We start from the raw sequence: 24,420 nt of genomic DNA on the forward strand, positions 1-24,420 counted from the left end.
TTAGAAATAAAAAAAAGTTATTAAAGCTGCAACACTTTAAAATCCTCAGTGATCTGAACTCATCATGTATCTTAATGTTTTAAATAAAAGAACAAATTATTCATTTTCGATTTTTATTATTATATTTTATAAATATGAAAAACAGCACACACGTAAAAAGTAAAAAAAAAACTATTTACATTTTTCTGCTAAAACAATGTTTGAAGTTATCATAAAAATTAATCATGAAAAAATATATTAAAACATTTAAACTCCATCCAGGTTTACAAAAAAATAATGGAATCGTATAATTTCATATTATTTGTCAAAAAATATATTTAAAACAATTAAAGCTACAATGCAGATATAACAAAGTATATTTTACTTTTATCTTTTGCTCCATTTACGCATTAAAATGTAACTAAGTGCCTAAATGATAAACAATGAGCAGCTTGAGCTTTGAGCTTAAATAAAGAGGATAAATAAAATGCTGCATCATAAAAACAGAAGCTACTGAACATGTCTGATATTTGGATAACAGAGTTACAAACAGCAGTTTCATACAATGATTCTCTTTGCTGCTTCGCTTCTCTTCACAGACTAAGAACCACAGAAGAAGAACAAATGAGGTTATCTAAGACGTCTGCATGTTACTGAGTTTTCTTCAGTCTTGCGTTTTCCTGAATAAAGCAGCACAGCATGCAGCCTACATGGCAGCATTGTTATCCAGAGCTGCTCCTAATCCGACCTCAGAATAAACTGCTGCATCACCTGCTGCAGGACTCCACTTTCCTGTAAACGGAGATTATCTGAGTCACATATTTGCCTGTAAAATCATCTTTAAGACTTAAAGTGGACTTAATATAATTTCCTTATATAAAAGGAATAATAATCTATGAAATGTTTTATTGTCCTTCACCAGTTACCTGCAGACTGTTAGTTAATACATGCAACATGTCAAATAAGGAGGATTTTTAAGAGGAACAATTTTAAGATTATTTGATGAATTACATGCTGTGAATGACTCAAAATAAATTGCTGGGAAAATAAGAAATGCAGGTAAATGCATAGAGTTTACGTACTTTTGTTTTTTCTCTTGCCTTTTCCTTTATTCTCATGGTTGATTTCAGCGTACACTGGAGTGGACTCTAAAACCAGAAACATGTTAGCAGACATGCAGCAATAATGCTAAACCTTCATTATTATTATTATTGTTTAATGCAAATGACTGACAGTATTTACAGAGAAACTGTGTAGATGATGAAGTGCAAAACAACAGTAGCAGAAAAAATAACAGAAAAACTTAGAACAAGAAAAAAAAGGAAAAAATCTCTAATGTTGACATTACATGGAGCAGCATTACTGTGTTATAGGTGTGTATACACATGTGTAATAAGAAAAGTAGAAGAAATAATATTGATTATCATTCATGTATTTTTCTACACGGCTTGTTCCAGTTTAGAGTTACTGGGAAGCTGGAGTCTATCCCAACAACTAGCGGGCGAGAGGCAGGGTACACCCTGGACAGGTCGCCAGTCTATTGCAGGACCAACACAGAGAGACAAACAGCCACTCATGCTCACAATCACTCATAGGGAGAATTTAGAGCCAACAAGAGACCGAACATGCATGTCTTTGGACGGTGGGAGGAATGAAAGAACGTTGGTATCCCCCATCCCTCCTTCTATCTTATTCTCCACGTCTTTGTTTCATTTATGTGATGAATGTGAGATGATTTTTCTCTGATAATTGCTTCACCTGTTTCCATCCAGCTGATGCAGAGATTTCTGGCTTTGTTGTGGTTTGATTTACAAAAGCTGTTAATGTGTTACTTCTAGAGAAATAAGCCAGTCAGGAGAATAAGTGACTGATGTACGGTTGAAAAGTGTATTTTTGGTGAAATGGGTGAGATTCTCTCCAACTACAGCCGAGACCACAATCCTTTATATCCTGTTTTATTACATCTGTTGAGTTAGTTTTTAGATTTTATAGTAAAACATCTATTTCAGGGTTTAACGCTGCATTAAAGTCAACTCTGATTATTATATTTTTATAGGTTTTTAAGAGGTACAATTTTAAGATTATTTGATGAATTACATGCTGTGAATGACCCAAAATAAACTTTTGGGAAAATAAGAAATGCAGGTAAATTCATAGAGTTTACGTACTTTTGTTTTTTTTCTTGCCTTTTCCTTTATTCTCATGGTTGATTTCAGCGTACACTGGAGTGGACTCTAAAACCAGATACATGTTAGCAGACATGCAACAATAATGCTAAACCTTCATTATTATTATTATTGTTTAATGCAAATGACTGACAGTATTTACAGAACAACTGTGTAGATGATGAAGTGCAAAACAGTAGCAGAAAAAGAAAACAGAAAAACTTAGAACAAGAACAAAAAAAGGAAAAAATCTCTAATGTTGACGTTACATGGAGCAGCATTACTGTGTTATAGGTGTGTACACATGTGTAATAAGAAAAGTAGAAGTAGAAGAAATAATATTGATTGACTGACTGTACCTGCAGTTCCTGTCTTCACTTCAGAGTAAACACAACTCTCCTCTGGTTCATGATGCCTCCCTGTTAACACACTCACATTCATCCACTAAAACACACGAAGCTCAAAACCTTCAGAGCTGTTTTTCCTCCTTTAAACAGTGTGTGTGTTGGTGTAACTCACTCTTTTTCCCAAAATGTTTCAGTTCAATAAGAGAGTATGTGACATCTCTGGATTCATCTGCATCTGAAACATTTCATAATTCCACATCAGTCACTTGTTACAAGTTTTCTGAAATCACATCATTTTTACATTTTATTTCCTTTCAGTGGGTTTGATCGACTCATAGAGACAAACATCATCTACTGGAAATAAAAGAGAAAAAAGAGAAGATAATGGTTATTCCATGATTGGAACAAACATGGAAAATTCTATAAAAATATTGTTTTCTGAACTTTTTAATTATTATTTATTTGTTTATTCTTATTCTAATCAGATCATCGATTTTAAAGGTTAATAAAAAGTTAGTGAAATAAAAAGTGTAAGTCCTGACCGTGGAGAGGAGAGCTGTACTGGTTAGTTTCATTCTGGTTGACTCCAGGATGTGAACTGGAGCTCTGACTGCTGCTCTGTGACTGGATCCACCTAAAACATCATAAATACACAATGTTTAACACAGAAAAGTTAAATAATGAGGATTTATGTTGGAGATGGAGTTAAATGAAAGAATGATGTACAGACCTGATGCAGCATAAATCTGTTAAAAAGACATTAGTTGTTAAAGGACTTTGTAGGTCATTTTGTTCTACTGCTGGTTTGTTGTATAACATCAGAATAACTCTGAATATTTGGTTTATTAAAGAGTAAAAAAGGTCTCACCCTTGGACAGTTTGCAGAGACACAACAAGAGCAGGAAAATCAATAATATGATTCCAATGACTGATCCAACCATCAACAGCACAGGAAATGAAGAGCTTTCAGGTCTGGACACAGCTGGAAACACAACAGAAAGTAATAATGTTATTTATATGAAGGGTTTAGAACATAATTCTCTCAGTGTTTCCAGAAAAATAAATGTGATTTCAAGCTTGAACACAATGAAAAAAAAATCCAGATCTACAGTAAAAACTCATCAACAAACTTTTTGTTTCTCCTGCTTTGAGCAGAAAAATGATTTACAAAGTAAAATGTTTCATAATTTAATCCTGCTCACCTGTAACTGACATCCAGCTCTGTTGTGACGTCTTTCCTGCATGTTGACACTTGTAGAAACCTTCGTCTGACTGTGACACTGCAGAGATGTTCAGCTCCTCTCTGCCATCATGTTGGAGAAGTTTGTCATTGTGATAGAAAGAAACACTGGAAAGTGTGTTTTGTTCTCTCAGTCTGCAGCTCAGACTGACAGAAGCTCCCTCAGTCACAGGATGGACGGGGCTCACCAGGATGACGCCATCATCATCATCTGTAAAGAAAAGTCAGTGGATATTAAGTTCAGTCAGAGATCAGCTGGTAGAGAGATTCAGAAAAAGCTGATTTATAAAGAAGTAAATAAACTCTTTATCATTAAACACAGACATCTGATCATGTGTATTTAAAAACATACACATGTCCTGTATATACATATATACACACATACATGTTTACACAGATCTAGACATGGTGTGGCAGTGGTTCAGTCTAGTTCTGAGTGTGGTCTGTCCAGGGCAGGTGGTGGTGGAAGTTTTGTAAAGCCTGACAGCAGCAGGCAGGAATGAAGAAGAAATATTTATTGTTCTATAGTTTTGTGAAGAGATGAAGTGAATGAAGTAAAACCTACAGTCAAGAGTTTGATGCTGCTTTGTGGTGATGGAAGAGAGAGTAGTTTATTTAAAGAATGGATTTATATTTAATCTGCTGAACACAGAAGGAATTAATTTAGCAATAATAAACACAAAATCATAGGATGTAATCACGAGACAAACACTGAAAATCCATTTCTATATGGAAATGACATAAATGATAAGTGATACTTAAAAATGAAAACAAAGCATCATAACATACTCTGTACAGTGATGTTGACTGTGTTGCTGAACTCTCCTGATCCAGACTCACACCAGTAAACTCCACTGTGGTACCAGTTCATGTTCATGTTACATGAGGATCCAGTCATTCTCCCCCAGGAGGAGCAGCGTGACAGATGATGTGTTTCTGTAAACCTCATCACTCTCCACTCAGCAGAGTTTCCTCCACAGTTCAGTGAAACAGAGTCAGATGTGAAGTGTTGAACTCTGTCAGGATTCACTGTGAGAGACGCTGCTGGATGAACATCTGAAAAACAAACATGATGAAAGGTCAAACTTTGTAAAAAAAAAACTCTGCAATAAGTTTAAAAAACACTGAAAATAATTTTTAATTTTGATAAATACTTCAGAGTGAAAGTATTAAATGCTGTTAGTGGATAAGATGTTTGGAATAAACATGAACTGATGATTGTAAAACCTTAAAAGTGCAGAACCACAGATACCAGTAGGCAAGGTCAGGGTTAATGGAGACAGAAAGCAATAAACAGACATTCAAACTGACCTTCAGACCAGACAAATGTGGGTTTACTGTGATCAGTGGAATAAACACGGTCCACTCTTTCAGCTCTACACACACATCCTGCTGTGTGTGTTTGTCCATGAACAATGGTGGAACTACCAGCAGTCCCGTTGGGGCTACCAGGCAGCATCTCATAGCTGTAAGAGATATACTGGTGTGACAGATCAGGAACAGCTTTATACCAGTAGAACCTCCATCCTGCAGACGGAGGTTTAATCTCACATCTCAGAGTTACTGAGGATCCAGGACTCAGCCATGATGGAGACACAGAGAGGACAGGCCGGGGTTTATCTGCTGGAGAGAGATTTTATCTGAATGAAAACATGTTGGACCTTGTTGACTCTTAACTCTGAATAACATTTCTCTACTAATGTTATCAGTTGTGAATTTAAAATTTCTATATGCATTTAAAACATCTACAATCGTTCAGATAAACTGTTCAGTTAAAATGCAAATAAAGGAGCTTTGCTCGTCTCAATGTCCAAATAAAGGAGAACAAAAGTTTTTATATTTTAGTCGTTTTTCTGCTCATACAACAAATAAAAATATGTTTAAATCTCTAAGAAATTACTCAAATTTGAAAGAAAAGTTTGTTCTCCTTCATTTGGATATGAAGATGTGTGATTTTGGCTTCAGCTCCACCAAGAATTAAAATTATATGTAATAATATATAATAGAAAATAGAAATAGAATAATAGAATAAATTTAATTGTTCTCATGAGATCCAGCTTTGTCCTAAAGAAACACTGTTAGGTATCAGGTAAGATATACAAGGAGCTGATTTAACAAAATATAATAATTAGGGCTGTCAAAAATAATGTGTTAAAGGTGTTAATTAATTTATGTAATTAACTGCGTTAAAATTGTTAATGCCATTAACACATGCATGACATGACAAGCCCCATACATCCATCACTTCTCTGTTATGATGGCGGGACGTGTAAACGAAGGATGGAAGAGATCAGCCGGGTGGCTGTGTGGATGGACTTGAGAATTAGAGATGGGATTTATGGCTCTTTGAAGGGAGCCGGATCTTGAGGAGCCGTTCCTTTCAAAGAGCCATTCAAAAGACTGGCTCGTTCTCACAATATCTTACAAAATCTCACAATATATAAGAATGACAACCAATCAAAATATGTACCTATATAAAATCTACTATACAAGATTAAGTAATTATAGGAAAAATATAGATAAAAAGGATAAACCTGAGCAGTCAGTGCAAATTCTAGTAAATGTTTTGGATAGAACTCACAGTATTTGTTTCCAAACAATTCTCTCTGCCCATAGATGCTTCACATGAACGGAGCCTGTTGGACATCAGACTTCTATGATGTCACATTTTATTTATTTTATTTTCATTTTACTCAACTGTACTACTTCTTATTTACTTATTTATTCATTTATTTATTCATTAAGTCAGTCATTTTTAGCTGGAAGGAGGGGGGGGGGATTGGGCTTGGTGTGTGTGTGTATACGTGTGTGCGTATGACTGTGTGAAAGATTTCATTGAGTGTTTTTATTCTTATGTTTTTAATCATGTAAAGAACTTTGTGTTGCCTATGACATGAAAAGTGCTGTATAAATAAAGTTTGATTTGATTTGATTTGATGAAGGCAGTGTCAAAAATTTGTATATAAAAAGAATGTTTCACAAATGAACGGCTCACAGCTGTGAATCGATTCCCATCGTTCATTTAAAAGAGTCGTTCAAAAGAATCGATTCGTTCATGAACATCACATCTCTATTGAGAATAAACACAGGCCTCCCTAATTCATATACTGCACACATATGCTTGCATGCAAGTAAACACACACACACACACACACACACACACACACAAGCCCCATACATCCATCATCTCTCTCTTTTTTATTTTTTTTAACCTGTGCTGTCCAGCATCCTAGAAAGCAGAATAATAGTCTGCTGGCCCCAGTGGGCCAAGATCAGCAGCCGCCGGCCCCACCAGGTACCGTGCCATCCAGGGCGGCCCGAGCGAAGGGCCCAGGGTCCCAGTAGCCCAGAGTCAGCACCCCCCCTCCACCCCCCAAAGGTAGAGGGCCCGCACCATGCCTAAGAGAACCAGCCCCCCCCCCCCCCCTAAAAAACTAATCATAGTAAAATAGATATAGAAATAAAACTGCATGAAGGTGACTGCTGCTTCAGTGAGTGATATGTTCTAATTATTTATTGTTGTTGGTACCAAATGTGTCTTTTCCACATTTTTTTTAACTAGTTTGAGTTTTTAAAGAGTTTTTATTGTTTAATTTTTAAACAAACTATAAAACTCACGAGTTTCCTCGATGGTGACGTCATGGCTGTCTTCTGTGTAGAAAACTGGTTCTCCTCTTCCTCCTCTGCAGCGGTACAGACCTCCCTGTGAGACTCTGATGACTCCACCTGGTTCATTGTTATTTCTGAGCTGAGCTGCAGGATAGACTGACCCATCTCTGAACCAGTTAAACTTCCAGTCAGCAGAGTGGTCCACAGAGCAGGTCAGTGTTACACTGCCCCCTGCTGGTAGGATTGAACTGTCTGCTGCCAGTCTGGCTCTGGGTTTACTGGCTGGTGAGTTTAGAGCAAAAATAAAACCAACAAATTATTAAAATGTGACTCATTTCACAAACAAATTTACTAAAACCATCACAATTTATACATTTATCAAGTCATCATAGACTACAGTGACGTCGTTTATAGAGCTGCCTCTAAACACTCCTCTATTAACTGGACACCATTTATAACGCTGCCATTTGCTTTATTACCAGATCCTCCTTTAACACACCACTACAGCTTGTGTTCCCTGGTCAGTTAGCCCTCTCTTCACTCTCTTAGATAAACACATTGGTATCTGTTGATTTATAAAACCCTAATTAGAAAAACACAGTTGCATCTTCACTCATTACTCAGATTCATAACATCAGACGTCCTCTTGGCTCAAGTCGCCTCATGAAGCTGCTCATCCACAAAGTCTGCACTACCTTCAGTCATTCATCTTTTCACTTTTCTGCTGCAGATGACTGGAATCACTTGCAACAGAAACTAAAGCTCAGGACTTTTATACCACTGTCATCTTTTAAAAACTTGCTAATGGAAGCGGTCCAGGATTGTTACACTTACTTTTATCTGTAGCTAGTTGGACCATTTTTATGTCTTCCTACAATCTGTTTTAAATTGGTGTGATAATGTTCTGTTAGATGTGTATTCATGTCTTTTGTCATCTGCTTTTGTTTTTATTTTCCATGTGCTGCCTCTCTCCAGGTTTGTTCTAAATTGGCTCCTCTGGTTAAATAAAGGTTTATATTTAGCTAGTAGCACCACATAGAAATAACAAACACCACATGAGACATTAAGCTCCGTTATAACAAAACTACACATTTATAATGATGTCTAATTTACCTGCTGAAACACAAATGTAGTTATAAACCAAATATGCTTAAATTATTTCTGAAATTATATTTTATTTTCTGTACATTTATCTTCCTCCAGCACTTAACCTGCATGGCTCCCCTTTTCCTGTTTACACTATAAACCAGAAAACATTTATTACTCAGCTTCCAGTGAGAATCTCCATCAAAGATGGATGAACAAATCTTTTCTCTTGTCATATTTAAAATGATCTGAAAGATGGAACTGACTAATTATGTCTCCTCTTGTTGATGTAATAAACCGCTGCTTACATGTCTGTACGTTAAATAAAAATTAGCACGGTCAAAATAACGTGTTAACAGTGGTAACTAATTTATGTAATTAAGTGCTTTAATATTTTTAACATAATTAACGCTTGTGCAGCATGACATGCCCCATACATCCATCATCTCTCTGTTATGAATGTGGGACGTGGAGAGGCGAGAGAGAAATGATGAGCTACACTCGCACTTTTCCCCTCATTCTTTTTAAACTTGTCCTGCATTTCACAGCAAAGTTTCTGCTCTAGAGGATCTCTGGTCATCAGTTTGTGCAGCAGCTGCTTCTTTCCTTTCCACTCATGTTGTTCCATGAATCATGACGACTGTCTGTGATCAGCTGATCGGCTTTTATTGCGTTTGTTTATGGTTCAGCTGAGAAGGAGGAAACTAGCAGTTCATGGTTCACACGTCACATATTTACCCCAAAAGTTTTGTTTTTGGCAGGACCTTCTCTAACACAGTAGCTAGCTGGTGGTAGACATGGTTTATACTCCAGCTATGAAGGGGCGGGTCTAGAAAAGTTCTGATGGGGGGCCAGGCAGGAGCACTGACCAGGAAAATGGGCACAAACGGGACCTTTTTTTTAAAACTAGATTTTATGAAATATTGAACTGATTATTACAACTAAAGTCATCATGTAATGTAAAAAAAGTGAAGAATAAGTTGACAAACAAACAGCCAGTGATGTATTTTATCAGCAGGTGTTTACTTTGGGTGATGCTGCTGCACAAACACTCACACTTCAATGATAAAAGGAAAAATGTGTTTTTATACAGATCATCAGTTTTATCAGAGTTTCTTCATCAATGTTGGCTGTTTAACTTCAGTCGTCACATCTGCTGCTTTTATTACAGAAATTATCACCATGGAGACGGTTGGTGAGATGATGATATATGAATTCTGAATTATTATCTACAACATGGTAGAGAAGATTTAGAACAACATCTAGAAGAACATTACATGCTGCATTTACTGACCATTGGACATCTGAAGTTTACCCAAGGGAAGGTCAGTTAACAGTAAATATTTGTAGCATCGGTTCGTTCTGTTGATACAATACAGTAAAAACGGGTAAATTTCAGGTATAGTCATGAATTATTAGACAGTTCTTGTGATTTTATTTCTACTGAGGAGGTGCTGATATGATTTATGCTAATTAATATTGCAGCATGAAGCTGTGCTGAAGAAGAAGGTTACATATTCACCTGAGGATTCATTATTTCAGGAATCAGAGAGATTGTCTACAAAGAAGATTTACTGCTGTTTGGACAGAAGTGCTGGCTGCTCATACTGATTGTAGTAATTATTTAATTGTCATGGTTCATGTTTCTTCCAGGTCTCTAGTGATTGCTTCCTTAATCAGGTTCATTTGTTCCACCTGGGCTTCCCTGATTGCTCCCTATCCTCACCTGTGCTCAGCTTTACTTAAACTCTCTCCAGTCTCTCCTTCCCTGCAGGTTATCGACAGTCTTGTGCCAAATTGAGGTCCTTTGTTTCTTTTCTATGTGACAGTTTGCTTGTTAATCTGGACAGAACACACAGCAAACATGACTGACCTGATACTGACAGTCTGATGGCTTCACTCCACTTTGTTGAAGAATATGAGTCATCTCTGCGTTTACACTGACACTGGTAGTCTCCACTGCTGAGCTCAGAAACAGTGAAAGTAAACTGTTTACTGGAAATCTGCGGTATAATTGACCCAAGAATTCTCCATACACACATCCACTCAGTGGTTTCTCCTCCCTGGATCTCACATGTCAGAGTGATTTTCTCTCCACTGAAAATCTGAGGCCAGTCAGGTTGTCGTGTTACAACAACCTGGTTGGAAACTGTTTCCATAGATATGAACAGAAAAACACAAACAGAAATATCATCAGAAAATATTACATGTAACTTTCATATAAAATAATTCATGTTTTTATATAAAATAATAGAACTCACAGATTATATTAATACTGGCATCATTACTCATATCAGAGTAATAGGCTGGATCTCCTCTCTCTCCTCTACACCTGTAGATTCCTCCCTGTGACACACTGATGATTCTGTTTTGTTCATCATTTGTTTTAAGGTGATAATCAGAAGTGTGTGAGGTTCGTCTGAACCACTGGTATTTCCATCCAGCAGAGTTGTCCACAGAGCAGCTCAGTGTCACGCTGCCTCCTACTGATATGGTTGTTGTTCCTGCTGTCACTTCTGCTCTGGGTTTATCTGCTGTATCGTCCAAAAACACAAACAATTTGCAAAGACATAAAACAGAAAATATTAACAATGTTTTTTTTCTGGTTCAGTTTACATGAATTAACTAAACACAACAGAAACATGCCACTTTCATAAAAACACATTTTTAAATAATGTTTGGTCCTCAAGTTTCATGATTTCCTAACAAAATGTATAAATACACTTACATTTAAAGTTCATGTAAAGAAAGATGTGCATATGTACAGCTTAAAAAATGTTAGTCACAGTAAAATTAGTCATGTTGAAAGAACAGAGGACTTACCCCGAACATTTAAAGAGATCTTATTACTGCACTTTGAATCATTTGAGGTCTTCAGACAACCACAGCAATGGTATTCACCTTTATAACTTATATGTAAAAGTGGTAATTCGTAGAGTGGATGTGAGTTGTAGGGAATGACTTCTTGACCATCCTTGAGGATTCTGTATTCCCAGTCAGTGTTTGTTTCTTCCTTCATGTCACATATGAAGGTAACAGACTCTCCAGTATAAAAAGTCAACCAGTTAGGATCAATGGTCAGACCAGCTCCTAGAAAACAGCAACAAATGTTTAACACCTGCGTACACTTTGCCAGCCGACACACTGTGTAGATATATACAATGAAATTATCTGATAATCCACAAAAAAGTCAGCTTGTGTCTAACAGTGAGGCAACAGGCTGAGATTCATTTACAAAGAAAATAACTGAAAAACTAAAGTATGTCACCTTGAGTGTGTCCAGTGCAGAGGAGTGTATACAGCCCTGCAATCCAGGTAGAAACAACAGAAATGAACAAAGGATCAACATTTGCAATCAGAGTTGTTTAAAGTACAACATAAGCACATATAATGGTAAAAAAACATAAATTCTAACTCAGATATTTAACTTAAATTACAAAATCCCATCTACAAAACACCCAAATTCTTCATTCAGATTCTCAGACACTGGTGAAAATGACTGATACCTAATTTCATCTGATCCAGTTTCCTTAATATCCATGATTTAAACAGAAGAAGTCCTCATGTCATATTTACAGAATAAATCCAGCACACAGAATAAAATGAGTCCCATCCTCTCAACTAATCCTCACACTTCTGACAAATTCCTTTTACAAAGACAGAAAAATGAAAGTAAACCATGAGAGAAGTCAAGACCAGCAGAGAAACCAAAGTTAAAACATGAGTAGTGTAAATAATAAATGTGGGATTTTTCTAACTTCTCTCTTTGTTAACTTGCTTTAACACAAAGCTTCCTTCCTTTAAACACAGCATGGTTTAGTGTGTGTCTACACTTCCTGTCCTGCTGATCCTGAAACATGTTGGATTCTTATTTAAAGGTTTCTACGTGATCTCTTATAGATAGTATATCTTAAACAATAAACAGCCAAAAGAGGCACCCAACATCATAACAACCACATTCACCAAAACAAGAAAATAGAGAAAAACACAAAGTGTTCTTATTATCCCTGAGATGATTAAATGTGAGTTCATCCACCGACATGTAAAAATACAAGTACAACTTCCTTCAGTTTGAAGGTTTTGTTAGAAAACAGAAGAAAAGTTTTGGTCCTTACTGTGGGCCTGTACAACTACAGAGTAGAACTGGTGTGTTCGTGATTTAACGATGAAACTTGAAGCTCAGCTCAGATATTTACATCAGGATGCTGGTTCACTGCTTACTAGGATTTATCACCATGGCAACTAATGCTAACACAAATTAAGAAATCAACACATGGAAACAATTTAATTAATTACTATTAAAAAAAGGAACTTATTAAAGCTCCAACATTTTAAAAAACCGACGTGATCTGAATTTATAATGTATCTTAATCCTTAAAAAACTATGTGCTTAATTTTTTATTTGCACATTTTCCAAAAATATTACACACCAGCACACACGAAAAAAGCAAATAAAAACAGTTTTTTCTGCTAAAACTAATTTTATATAAGAATAAAATTATCATAAATATAGATAAACATAGAACAATACATATTAAGAAAAAAAGATGACCTCTAACCAGGTGAAATTAATATAAATGGAGGATTGATCATATCATATTAAATAATGATGCATATTTCCAGTTCTGCTGCATTCACATATCTGCATACATTAAAGCAGTGTTTCTCAATCCAGGTCCTCATGGCTCATGTCTGCCAGGTTTCTACTCCAACACACAAATTCAGATTAATGAGCTTTACAAGTTCTTTTAAATCCTGTTAACGATCCATTCATTTCATGCAGGTGTGTTGACATAGAGTAACCTCTAAAACATGCAGGGCATGGATTGAGAAACGCTGCGCTAAAGTGTAACTAACTAATATGTTACCAAGTGCCTAAAAGATGTGAAATGAGCAGCTTGAGCTTAAATAAAGAGGATAAATGAAATGTTGCATCATAAACACAGAAGATACTGAACATGTCTGATATTTGATACCAGAGTTACAAACAGTAGTTTCATACAATGATTCTCTTTGCTTTGCTGCTGCAGCTCGAAGAACTACAGACAGAACAAACAATTGAGGTTAATAAATAAATAAAACAGTATTGCAGTTTTAATCTCTGCCACATGAATTTTTTGGTTTGTTTTGAAAAACCAGCATAATAAAAGTAAAATAATCAGACTTTACTCACATTTATTTATATTTGCAGAAAATATTATTATTAGTTATTACTGGAAAAGTCTCCCAAAAATATGTTGTTAAAATATTGTGTTGGCATTTATTCTCCAGTAAATGTCCATTGAAATGTCTTCCAACTAGAAGGTTGGTGGATCGATTCCAGTCTTCCACTGACTACATGTGGAAGTGTCCTTGGGCCAGACACTTAACCCCACGTTCCCTCCTGATGTGCCTATCGAGGTGTGAATGTGTGTGTGAATTGGTAAATGTGATATGTAGTGTAAAGCGCTTTGAGGGGTCAAACTGACTAGAAAAGTACTATATAAGTACAAGTCCATTTACCATTTACTATTTAATTAATCATGTTTAATCACCATTTGTGATTATGCCTGAAATATGCCCATTTTTACTATTTTGTATCAACAGAAAAAGCAAGCCAAAGCTCACTTGGCTTTTTCTTCACATTTTAACATTAGATGATCACTTTAGTTGTAATAATCAATTCAATATTACATAAAATAAAAACTTTACAAAATGCATCTATTGTGCCAACCTTTTCCTTTTCTACCACCTGGCAGCTGCTTTGATTTATATCTCAGAGCCTGTTCATAATTCCTATCACCATATTCATGGCCCATAAATAATCAGATCTGTGTTTCCAACATCTGCACAGCAACAATGATTTGGAGAAGATGTTCCCTTGTTTCCTTCACTGTTCAACTCTTACTAGATATCTGAACCTGATCTATCTTTAAAGATGTGTGCATGGCTGTCTGATGACTAGTAGATTTTGCAGCTGTTTTACTAGTAAACACTATGAATAGTGACAAACTGTATGAAATAAAGGCTAACAAAGTCTAACTGAAATAGGATGCTGTTATCAACAGGTTTCTTTCTTCAGCTTCAGTAACATGGGTCTGATTGACATGTGACTAATAAATGTAGCTCAGTACTTAAGCATGTGCATCCAAAAACAATACTTTTGAGTAAAACTGCTAGTTTCCTTCTTCTTAGCTGAATGATGAACAAACGCAACAAGAGAGAAAAGCCGATCAGCTGATTCACTACAGGAGAGGCAGGGGGAAAAGAAGGAGGCTCCCCCTGCACCGTTCACAGGGGAGGTCCAGGACCTCCTTGCTATAAAGACCCCCAGTCTGAATTAGCTGCAGCAAGAGGGGCCAGAACGCACCAACCTTTGGAAAATAACGGGAGCCAATTAGTCCAAACCATGACTTGATCTGGTGAAAAGCTGAATTTTTTTTAATCTTGGGGAACGAATTTGTGGTGGAATTCTTATCTAAATTTGCGTCAGAATTTAAGTGTGTCTGGGACACATTTAATAGTCTGGAAATATTTAAGGGGGTTCAGGGAACCTTGATAAGAAACCTTTGTCACCATGGGAAAAGGCAGCTCTTTGGTGTTGGAAAGGGATTTGAAGTTTATATTTTGCAAAGATTCTGCAAATGTGAGGTGTTTGAAAAAGTGGAAGAAAAACTTAAAGTTTAATGGGAATCAGAATGTGGATGGATGTCAAAAATTGGTGGATGAATTGGAGAAGAAATGTGGTGAGAAGGAAGGAAAGAAATGGGATTTGATTGAAGTGAAAGATTGATTGATAGTTGCCAAAGGTAAAGAAGAGGGCATAAAAAGACTAAAATTAATAAAAAGAAGAGAGAAGCACTGGATTTGCAGACCATTTCATGGTCCTGGAGCTTGGACTTCAGGAGATTCCTGTGTGAGAGTTCTCCCCCCCACTCACTCATCACTCACTAGTGATGAACCTGCAGGGGTGACATATTCTTTGATCCCTGTTCCAAATCCAAACCCAGGTGATGTGGGTCAAAGACACATGTATCTGTATCATATGTTCATATATGGTCTATATATATTGAAAAAATAAATACATAAAAAAAATGTCCATTTTCACTAACAGACATATCAACATTATTAACACAGCTTAGACTAACTTTTAGACCAGAACAACAAAGAAGAGGCCATATAATATATGCTCAGCGTCACTGATGTTATAAAGAAAACTCCCTTTGGCAAAAATGAAGTGCAACTGAAAGAACTTGCTCCAAACTGAGAGCATGTCCAAGATGTGTCATATGAAAATATTAGGGCTGAGAATATTTTTCAGATACATGATCGATTGTGCAGAAAAACGTTGATGCTCAAACAAATATTCACGAGGGAAGAATAAAACAGCCAAGTGGGGTCTGATCACTCATTCCCGACATAGATATCTGTGGAGTAACTGTGCTTTGATGTCAACTGGCTCTTCAACAAAATGGACATGCTTTGTCTGACACTCCCTTCAGTCTGCAGGCTGCAGCTAAAGAGGAGGAGAAACTCAGGATTAGATGAAGAAAACCTGCCAGCGAGCAGGTTAGCTTCACGGAGTCTGTTGCCACAGTTACTGACTCAGAATTTGTTAGGGTTTCTGTCTGTCTCCCCTGTGTGTGTGTTCTCGGATTGCCCTAGTGTATGCGTTTGGCTGCCTCTGTCTGTTTTGTGTGTCATGTCTGTTCCTGGCCAGGAGGGTTACCAGAATATTCCAAGGCAGCAATCCCCTCACCTGGGCTGATCTCCACACCAGGATCTCATCCATCAATCAAGCCACCACAGTACTTATACACAGGATCATTCCATATTCCTCGCTGGATCGTCCAGTTTCCCTTCTGGTATATCGTGGCCTCTCAAATGTTGTTAGTTATAACTAACAACATCTGTCTTGTGCTTAGGCTCTTAGTGCTACAGATCTTGCCAGCCTTGTCTGCCTTGCCAACTTCTTGGATTGTTTTCCCAGCTTCGATCCGTTCACTCATCTCCAGCTCCTACCGACTCCACGCCACACTCTACCTGCCCGCCCATTCTGTCTGGTCAGCTGCGAACCACTGTGGTCACCGGATCCTGAACTTGGATTTGACTGTTTCCAGATTCAGCTCGAACTTTCATTAAAAACTCTTTTCTATTTGATTCATCCTGTGCCTTCTGGTTTGTCTGTGTCTGCACATTGGGGTTAAAAAACCGTATTTGTTTGACTCGTTGTAACAGAGTTACACTGAACTCGCTTAATGAAATCGAAAACCCAGACCTTCTTCATCCAAGATGGCAGCCAGGTCAGTTCTCTGTGTGGGTCTCAGTGCTTGAGATCTGAGTTTTTATGGTTTTATGTGTAATATTTTAAATGTTTTGGGCACATGTCTGTGATGCTTCTCAAGGAAACCACTTCTCCTGCAGTTTGGGATGTTATATACTCAGCAGAAGTTATTTTTGATTGCCATGGAATATCAACTGCATGAGGCCTAGGCCTATTTGGAAATCCACATGATGGATTAGAGCACCTGAGTGGACAGATTCTCAATGTGCTAGCCTATGACAAACAACAAATTTTGCTAGCTGTTAAACACCCTTCTTTGTGTGAACTCTAAAGCTAAGTATACAAAACCTGCTAAAAAATCTGATAAAGACTCACAGCCCATGCTACTAGATACCAGTTTGAAGTTGTTAGACCTTTGTGCTAGCCTCTCTTTTTACCAAACTGGACTGCTATCTCTTTGCTGGAAGCTCTTCTTGTTATCCTCCATGAGTCGGTATTGTCTGCTAGCCTCAAGCAATACATGCTAACCTCAGGCTCTGCATGCTAGCATACAGCTTTGCATGCTAATTCTCCAGCTTTGCCTGCTAGCCACATCTCTGTATGCTAATTCGCAGTGCTTATCTACCCCCTCAGAATTCAAAAGTAGAGATGGTCTTGGGTTTATACATTTAAATGTTAGAAGCCTTGTCCCTAAAATTGATATGCCCAAGATCTGGGCTAATACTACAAACACTGATTTAATGATCTTATCCGAAACTTGGCTTAAGAATTCTATACCTGATGAATCAATTTCAACTGAAGGTTATAAAGTTCTTCGAACTGATCGAGTTGGTAAAGGGGGTGGGGTTGCAATCTATGTAAAATCAAGGTTCATAAGCTCTGTTACACTCTCAGTTACAAAAGCTAAACAGTTTGAACTCTTGGCAATTAAAGTGACCATTTCAAAGGACACTCATGTCACTGTAGTTGGCTGTTATAGGCCCCCATCTGCCTCTAAAGATGCCCTTCAATCTATTTCAGATATTTTACACGAAATAAATAATTCTGAATTCATTCTTATGGGTGATTTAAATTTGGATTCAGAAAATTCAGATTGTCTAAAGAAATTGTGTGATACATTAAACTTGGTGCAACTTATAAATGAACCAACTAGATTAAATCCCAAAGTACATAATAAATCTGCTATTCTTGATTTAATTATAACAAATATAGCTCACAAGTACATTTCACCTGCTATATTTTGTAATGATATTAGTGATCATTGTGTAATTGCTTGTGTCAGAAATGCTAAAATCCCCAAGGTAAAACCTCGTCTCATTTTTAAAAGACACTTTAAAAACTTTGAACAGCAGGCTTTTCTGCGTGACCTATACCAAAATAATCTCAATAGAGTTTCTCTGATTTCTGTTGTTGAATTGGCATGGCAATATTTCCAATCAATTTTTCTTTCTATTACTAACAAACATGCACCAATCAAGAAGTTTCGGGTCAGTGGTAGGGAAAATCCATGGTTTTCAGACAGTCTCAAAGAGCAAATTTGTTTGAGGAATAAATTGTGGGTGCAGGCTAGATTTTCAAATTCCTCTCAAGATTGGACAGCATTTAGAACTCTAAGAAATAAGTGTACTTTAATGATCCGAAAATCCAAATCTGAATTCTATTTAAAATCAGTTACAGAAAATCAACAAACCCTGCAAAATTTTGGAAATTGAATTAAATCCCTGTCTGGTACAGACATGGCCTCAATCCTCCAGGAAGAAATTCTTGTTGGCTTAGACAAAATAAAAGACAAAGATATTATGGTCAATCAGTTTAACAAACACTTTATTCAAGCTGGATCTATATTTGATCACAAAAATGTGAATACACCTGTCTCAAGCCCAGCCAACTCAGTAGAATATAGAAATAAGGAGCTGTTTGATTTTAAACCTGTCTCCGTTTCTCAAGTTCATAAAGCACTGAAAGAAATTGATCACAAAACGTCTGCAGGTCCAGATACACTGGATCCATACCTCTTAAAGGTTGCAGCTGATATTATTGCTGAGCCCATCACTCATATTTTTAATTTGAGTCTTTGCTCTAATACTATACCTAAAAATTGGAAATCAGCCCAAATTCTCCCTTTATTTAAAGGTGGCGATCCTGCAGATTTGAACAATTTTCATCCAATTTCTAAACTTTCAGTTCTGGCTAAGATCCTTGAGTCTTGTGTAAATTGGCTGATAAAAATATTTTAAATAATGTTCAGTCGGGTTTTAGAGCTGGTCATAGCACTGTCACTGCTGCCACAGTTGTAATAAATGACATAATTGGAGCCTTAGATTAAAAACAGCACTGCCTTATTTGTGGATCTCTCTAAGGCATTTGACTCAGTTGACCATGGATTGCTTATTGACAAATTAAGATCAATTGGTTTTAGTTGTAATACCACAAAATGGTTTCAAAATTATCTTACAGATCGTTCCCAGTGGGTTTTTGTAGAAGGCCATAAATCTGAATTCCTTAACATAGTGAAAAGTGTTCCACAGGGATCTATTCTGGGGCCTATTTCTATTTTCATAAATGAAAAGATATTAAATCAAAAATACATCTATATGCTGATGATACAGTCATTTACACCTATGCTCCATCCACCATAGGGGCTGTGCAAGATCTTCAGGCTGCATTTCAGTCTTTAGAAATTGCACTTCTGAACGTGAAATTGATTTTAAATGTTCGGAAAACAAAATTTATGGTCTTCTGAAAAGCCCGATCCCCATTAGGTGATTATAACATCTCTACATCAGATGGGAAACTCATTGAGAGGGTTTCATCGTACAAGTACTTGGGTATATGGACTGATGATAAGCTTACATTTAGTGTACACATCACCACTTTAATCAAAATGCTCAAAGTGAAGGTTGGTTTTTATTTTAGACATAGATCTTGCTTTACTTTCAGCGCAAAGAAAAAACTTGTGAATGCTACTTTTTGGTCTGTGATTGATTATGGTGATACCTTGTATATGCATGCAGCCTCATCAATTTTGCATAAACTCGATTCAGTGTATCATGCATCATTACGATTTATAACAAATGCAAAATCCCTCACTCACCACTGCACTCTTCATAATCTGGTCGGTTGGACATCACTAACCACTCGCAGAAAACATCACTGGTATTTTTTCATCTATAAAGCAATATCGGGAAAACTTCCAGGATATCTTTGTGACCTACTCTGCGTCAGTTCTGGGAGTTACCGGCTCCGCTCTGCAAATCGCTTGCTTTTCACTGTTCCCCGGTCACTCACAGAGTTGGGAAAAACAGCCTTTTCCTATTCTGCACCATGGACATGGAACGATTTACAAAGAGATCTTAAATGAATCATTTATTTCAGTGGATAAATTTAAGGCAATCATAAAGAGTGTGGTAAAGGAGACATGTGTTTGTTTTTCTTGAGAGGCTCACTGTGTTTTTAAATAGTTGCTCTAAATCTTAATGTGTTTATTTTGCTTAATTTTTGTGTATTTGTAAACTGTATTTGGCTGCTACCTTGGCCAGGTCTCTCTTGTAAAAGAGATTCTGAATCTCAATGGGACTTCCTGGTTAAATAAAGGTTAAATAAAAAAAATTAAAAAAAAGATTCCCATAACTCTGAGTTTTTATTAAACCCGCTTCCTGAAAGGGGACCCAGGTGTGATAGGGAAGTAAATCCCACACACAGACAAATACAAACACACACGTGAAAATGTTTTACAAAACAAAACAGGAAACAAGATAAACAGAGACTCCATCAAATCTGAACACCCAGGAACATGTAAAAGACAAGCCCAATACTCATATTTCATGCAAACATAAGGTCAAAATAAAATTAAGAGATTTTGTGTTGCTCACACAAGTAAAAACAAAACTAGAGATATTTTGCAAGAATATAGTGGATCTGATGCCTGCATAAAACTGAGAGGCACAGCTCCTATAATGACAAGAATGAAGGAAGTTTGAATTAGATAATGACGTAATGTAAGTTTGTTAGATCCCTGATCTAAAACCTGCATGACACTCGTGATGCCTGGAGATCCTGAGCTGGTGGTCCCTGGGCATCAAATTCTCTGGTCTGCTTGTGCTTTGTGTGAATTCATATCCCATTTTCTACCACAAAGTGGTGACACTAGACCATGATGTTTGAGACAACTGAGGTTCTGCTTGCTCTAAATTTGCACCTTGTTTCAGTGTTGGATGACAAAAATATGTGCAGGTGCTATGACTGTAAGAGGCTACTTAAAGATATTATCCAATACTATTTAAACATAAAGAAAAGAATTTTCATGAGATTACATTTTAAATAACACAATTTATAGCCGACTGGACTTTTCTCAGTTGTGTTTTTGTTCAGAATCTCTCCACATGATCATCAACTCCTTTGACTGTAAGTTTTAAATCTTCCCTTTCAGTTTGTCTAAAGAATTAGACTGAATATCATTAACTGGTCTTCACTTCAGCGTCTATACTGATGGCAGAAACTCATCGGAACGATTTCTGCATACTGTCTGAAATCATTTTTTTACGGAAGTGGAGAGAAATAAGTGTTGAGCTGAAAAAAGCTCCCTTGCTGTGAAAAGCACCCTCACATGTAGCACAGTTGAAGATTGAAGCAACTCGCATGTGGACGGCATGTAAAGCCTCGTTTCAACTGAGGAGTTTGGTTCGGTTTGGTTGGTGGTCCGGTTTTGCTGTTTTGTGTGTTTCCATCATAAAAGGGGCCGACAACCAAACCATAAGACGCCATTCATGGACCACTTTCAGTTGTAGGTCCATTGGGGTCCATGTTCTGCAGAGAGGTCTGCCAGGATATGGACCCACTCAGTAAATCGGAACCTATTGGACCCAGCATTTTTTTTTACTTTTGGGAATAGAGTCAGATCGTGATTATTGATTGATGTTGTGAATTTGGTGGCTGTAAGTCATCTGGAGTGAAAAATGGAAGGGGCTGATTATTCTGGCAGAGGGGTCTGCCAGAATATGTACCCCCCCAAGTAAATCACATTTTTTACTTTTGAGAGTAAACAATCTGATTAACAAGAAACACACAGCTCTGTTCTTCTCAGGCTCTCGGAGAAACACATTAAACCAATGATACACAGTCATTCTCACTATATAGAAATATTTTCTATCATTTGCAGACAGAAAGTCAGTGATGTACTTACAGAATAACCCCAGCACACAGAGAAAAGAGTGATCCATCATCACATCCAGTCCTGCTGCACAGCCACTCAGAAAGTCTTCTAATGTGCATCAACAGTAATGATGAAGGAGACGTTACATCTGACATGCATGTGAGACTAATGTTTTTCTAACTTCTCTTCTTAAATTAAAACCCCCTCCGTTTCCTTCCCTTTCACACTGAGCTCAGATAGCGTTGGTAGTTTTTCGACGACAGCAGTTGGTTGACGTTGTTACATTTCCTGTCCATTGCACAAACATTTTAACTGTTTTCATGTACAGAGGTCTGTGCAAGGTCTTAATTAATATAATCCCTAAAGAAATATTGCAATGTCTATTGATAAGGGATGTGTTGTGTGTATGTGTAGTTATTTATGTAGTTGTGCTGTTTGGCTTTTCACACGACAGTTTGCCCGAGTATGTTTATAATTTCTGCTCCTCTGTTGGTGCATCTACTTCTTCAAATGTGAAGATAATAAAGTGGTGAGTTGTACCTTTCTCACCAGTTCCAGGTTGCTAAACTTTTACACTCAGCTGTTTAACTCTCACTCATCCCCCAATCACCCTCACTGTATCCAACCAGCTCTCCATCCCTGGAGTCTTTTGGAGTTAGGAAGTCACTGCTGAAAACATACAACACTTTAATTTTTAATGAATTTAATAGTTAATTATTTTTAGAAATCTTGTTTTCACAATAAATCTTTTCTCAGAAAATCCATGTTGTTGTATTTAAAAAGAAATTTCTAAACTCACCAGTTTGCTGAATAAAGACTGTGTTACTGAAAGATGTAATAAAGTTTGTGTCTCTTCTAAATCCTCTGCAGGTGTATTTGCCTCCCTCTGAGATCTTGAAAACTCCTCCTGGTTCATCAGATTGTTTGATGTGATTATTTCTGTACAGATTATAAGTGAATCCTACAGGAATCTTCAGAGAACAGGTCAGAGTCACACTGCCCCCTGCTGGTAGGATTGAACTGTCTGGTGTCAGAGTGGCTTTGGCTTCATCTTCTGGAAGTTAATAATAATGTATTATTATTATTCTACATGTCACCATGTAAGAGATGTAACAGAAATGTTTGAGGACACAAACTCCAGATTATATAAAATAAGAGGAAAACAACCATGATGTTGTTGGAAGTGTTTCCTTCTTGTTTGGATGAATCAGATGAAAACAGAGTTAAAATGGATGAAAGACGTCCAACTTACCTGATACAGTTACTGAGACGACATCACTCCACTGTGTTAAATAAAACACGTCTCTTCTTCCCCGGCAGCTGTAGTCTCCACTGTCAGTAACTCTGCTGATCCTGTGTTCTCTGGATGATGGAGGTCTATTTAACCTGGTTGGTCTCCATTCATACGTCCACTGAGTTCCTCCACCTTCCTGGATCTCACATCTGGCAGTGATTGTCTCACCTCTGTATATCAGAGTCCAGCTGGGCTGCAGGACCACTGTGGGCTTCATGGAAACTGTTCATACAAACATGCAGTTAGAAAACTTACACACACAGAAAATCTACAGAAAAATGACATGATCTTTAATTTTTCATATCAACTCTGTTTTACAAATTTATTTTCTACATCTGTGGTTTTCAGACTTAATCAAATATTTATTTATTTACTTGAAAGTTTTAAAATAATTAACACACATACTAAAAAAATAAATCAATGGATTAAAAAAAGTAATTCAGTTACCACTAATGGTACATTTAGACTGAAAGATTGACAGAATAAAATATTTTACTGAAGATATAAAATGGAGAGAAATCAAAGGAAAAGAATAAAACATTTTAGACAAACAGAAAAATTTCTGTCTCCTCTCTTGAACCCGAAGACAAAAAAAATGTTTATAAATATTTAATAGCTTTAGTATATGCACCTTTAAATCTTAATGAAACATAAAACAGTTTATCAATCTGGACTTGGTGTAACTTTCTTTCTTTTCTGAATTCATTTCCATCATTTATCTACTGATTGTGGATGTAACCTCATTTACCTCAGTTTGAAATAAAAATGTTCTCTTTATGTAGATAAGAATGAGGTTAGGGCTTAAATTACTTCTACATTAGTTTTACACTTTTAGAAATAATGTTTTCACAATGAATCTTCTGTCCTCAGAAAATCCATGTTGTTGTATTTAAAAAGAAAAATTTCTAAAACTCACCAGTTTGCTGAATAAAAACTGCGTCACTGAAAGATGTAATAAAGTTTGTGTCTGTTCTAAATCCTCTGCAGCGGTAGTAGCCTCCCTCTGAGATCTTGAAAACTCCTCCTGATTTATCAGGTTGTTTGATGTGATTATTTTTGTACAGATTATAAGTAACTCCTGCAGGAATCTTCAGAGAACAGGTCAGAGACACACTGCCCCCTGCTGGTATGATTGAACTGTCTGCTGTCAGAGTGACTTTGGCTTCATCTTCTGGAAGTTACAAAAAACAAGGAAATGATCATCACTATGATGATGTAAGTTATCTATTAAAACATCATCAGATCAGAAATAAACTGAACACCAATGAAATATTTGTAGTTACAC

At 36.8% G+C, this 24,420-nt stretch overlaps 2 protein-coding genes and 2 long non-coding RNA genes across 6 annotated transcripts in view; all 4 read right to left on the minus strand.

Annotated features, from left to right (window-relative positions):
• Window positions 1-263: 263 nt before the first annotated feature.
• Window positions 264-24,420, minus strand: part of LOC121639986 (Fc receptor-like protein 5) — a 907,115-nt gene continuing 882,958 nt past the window's right edge. Inside the window, exons 19-20 of the mRNA XM_041985606.1 lie at window positions 2,148-2,213; window positions 264-771 (exon numbers count right to left, since the gene is read on the minus strand). Coding sequence (XP_041841540.1) covers window positions 686-771; window positions 2,148-2,213 — 152 coding nt within the window. The 3' untranslated portion in view covers window positions 264-685. The remainder of the gene's footprint in view (window positions 772-2,147; window positions 2,214-24,420) is intronic.
• On the minus strand, window positions 2,504-23,364 carry LOC121640016. Of its 3 annotated transcripts, XR_006010303.1 has the most exons (10): window positions 23,094-23,364; window positions 22,641-22,895; window positions 5,043-5,354; window positions 4,521-4,787; window positions 3,694-3,942; window positions 3,360-3,473; window positions 3,222-3,237; window positions 3,034-3,125; window positions 2,664-2,845; window positions 2,504-2,563 (listed from the first exon to the last, which is right to left on the minus strand). XR_006010303.1 is itself a non-coding variant. In XM_041985679.1 (9 exons), the coding sequence occupies exons 1-9, from the start codon at window positions 23,350-23,352 to the stop codon at window positions 2,796-2,798; spliced, it is 1,614 nt and encodes a 537-aa protein (XP_041841613.1). In that variant the 5' UTR covers window positions 23,353-23,364; the 3' UTR covers window positions 2,638-2,795. The 3 variants fall into 3 exon arrangements, 2 of the variants coding, with proteins under 2 accessions (XP_041841613.1, XP_041841614.1); XM_041985679.1 differs by lacking the exon at window positions 2,504-2,563 and having other exon boundaries at window positions 2,638-2,845; XM_041985680.1 differs by lacking the exon at window positions 2,504-2,563 and having other exon boundaries at window positions 2,755-2,771.
• Window positions 10,454-11,278, minus strand: LOC121640090. The gene is made up of 3 exons (XR_006010344.1): window positions 11,250-11,278; window positions 10,688-10,957; window positions 10,454-10,575 (listed from the first exon to the last, which is right to left on the minus strand). It is a non-coding gene; the product is annotated as an uncharacterized LOC121640090 (long non-coding RNA).
• LOC121640115 lies at window positions 11,702-21,935 on the minus strand. The gene is made up of 3 exons (XR_006010369.1): window positions 21,872-21,935; window positions 12,003-12,073; window positions 11,702-11,730 (listed from the first exon to the last, which is right to left on the minus strand). It is a non-coding gene; the product is annotated as an uncharacterized LOC121640115 (long non-coding RNA).

This window comes from Melanotaenia boesemani, chromosome 5 (assembly GCF_017639745.1).
Source record: "Melanotaenia boesemani isolate fMelBoe1 chromosome 5, fMelBoe1.pri, whole genome shotgun sequence".
Lineage (NCBI taxonomy): Eukaryota > Metazoa > Chordata > Actinopteri > Atheriniformes > Melanotaeniidae > Melanotaenia > Melanotaenia boesemani.

What these genes read in the sequence shown, in the direction of transcription:
- LOC121640016 (XM_041985679.1), bottom strand. Translation starts at nt 23,352, where the DNA reads ATGAAGCCCACAGTGGTCCTGCAGCCCAGCTGGACTCTGATATACAGA. An exon ending in CGTCTCAGTAACTGTATCAG is followed by an intron (nt 22,896 to 23,093) that starts GTAAGTTGGACG and finishes ATTAACTTCCAG; the next exon opens with AAGATGAAGCCAAAGCCACT. An exon ending in GAGCTGGATGTCAGTTACAG is followed by an intron (nt 3,474 to 3,693) that starts GTGAGCAGGATT and finishes TTGTGTTTCCAG; the next exon opens with CTGTGTCCAGACCTGAAAGC.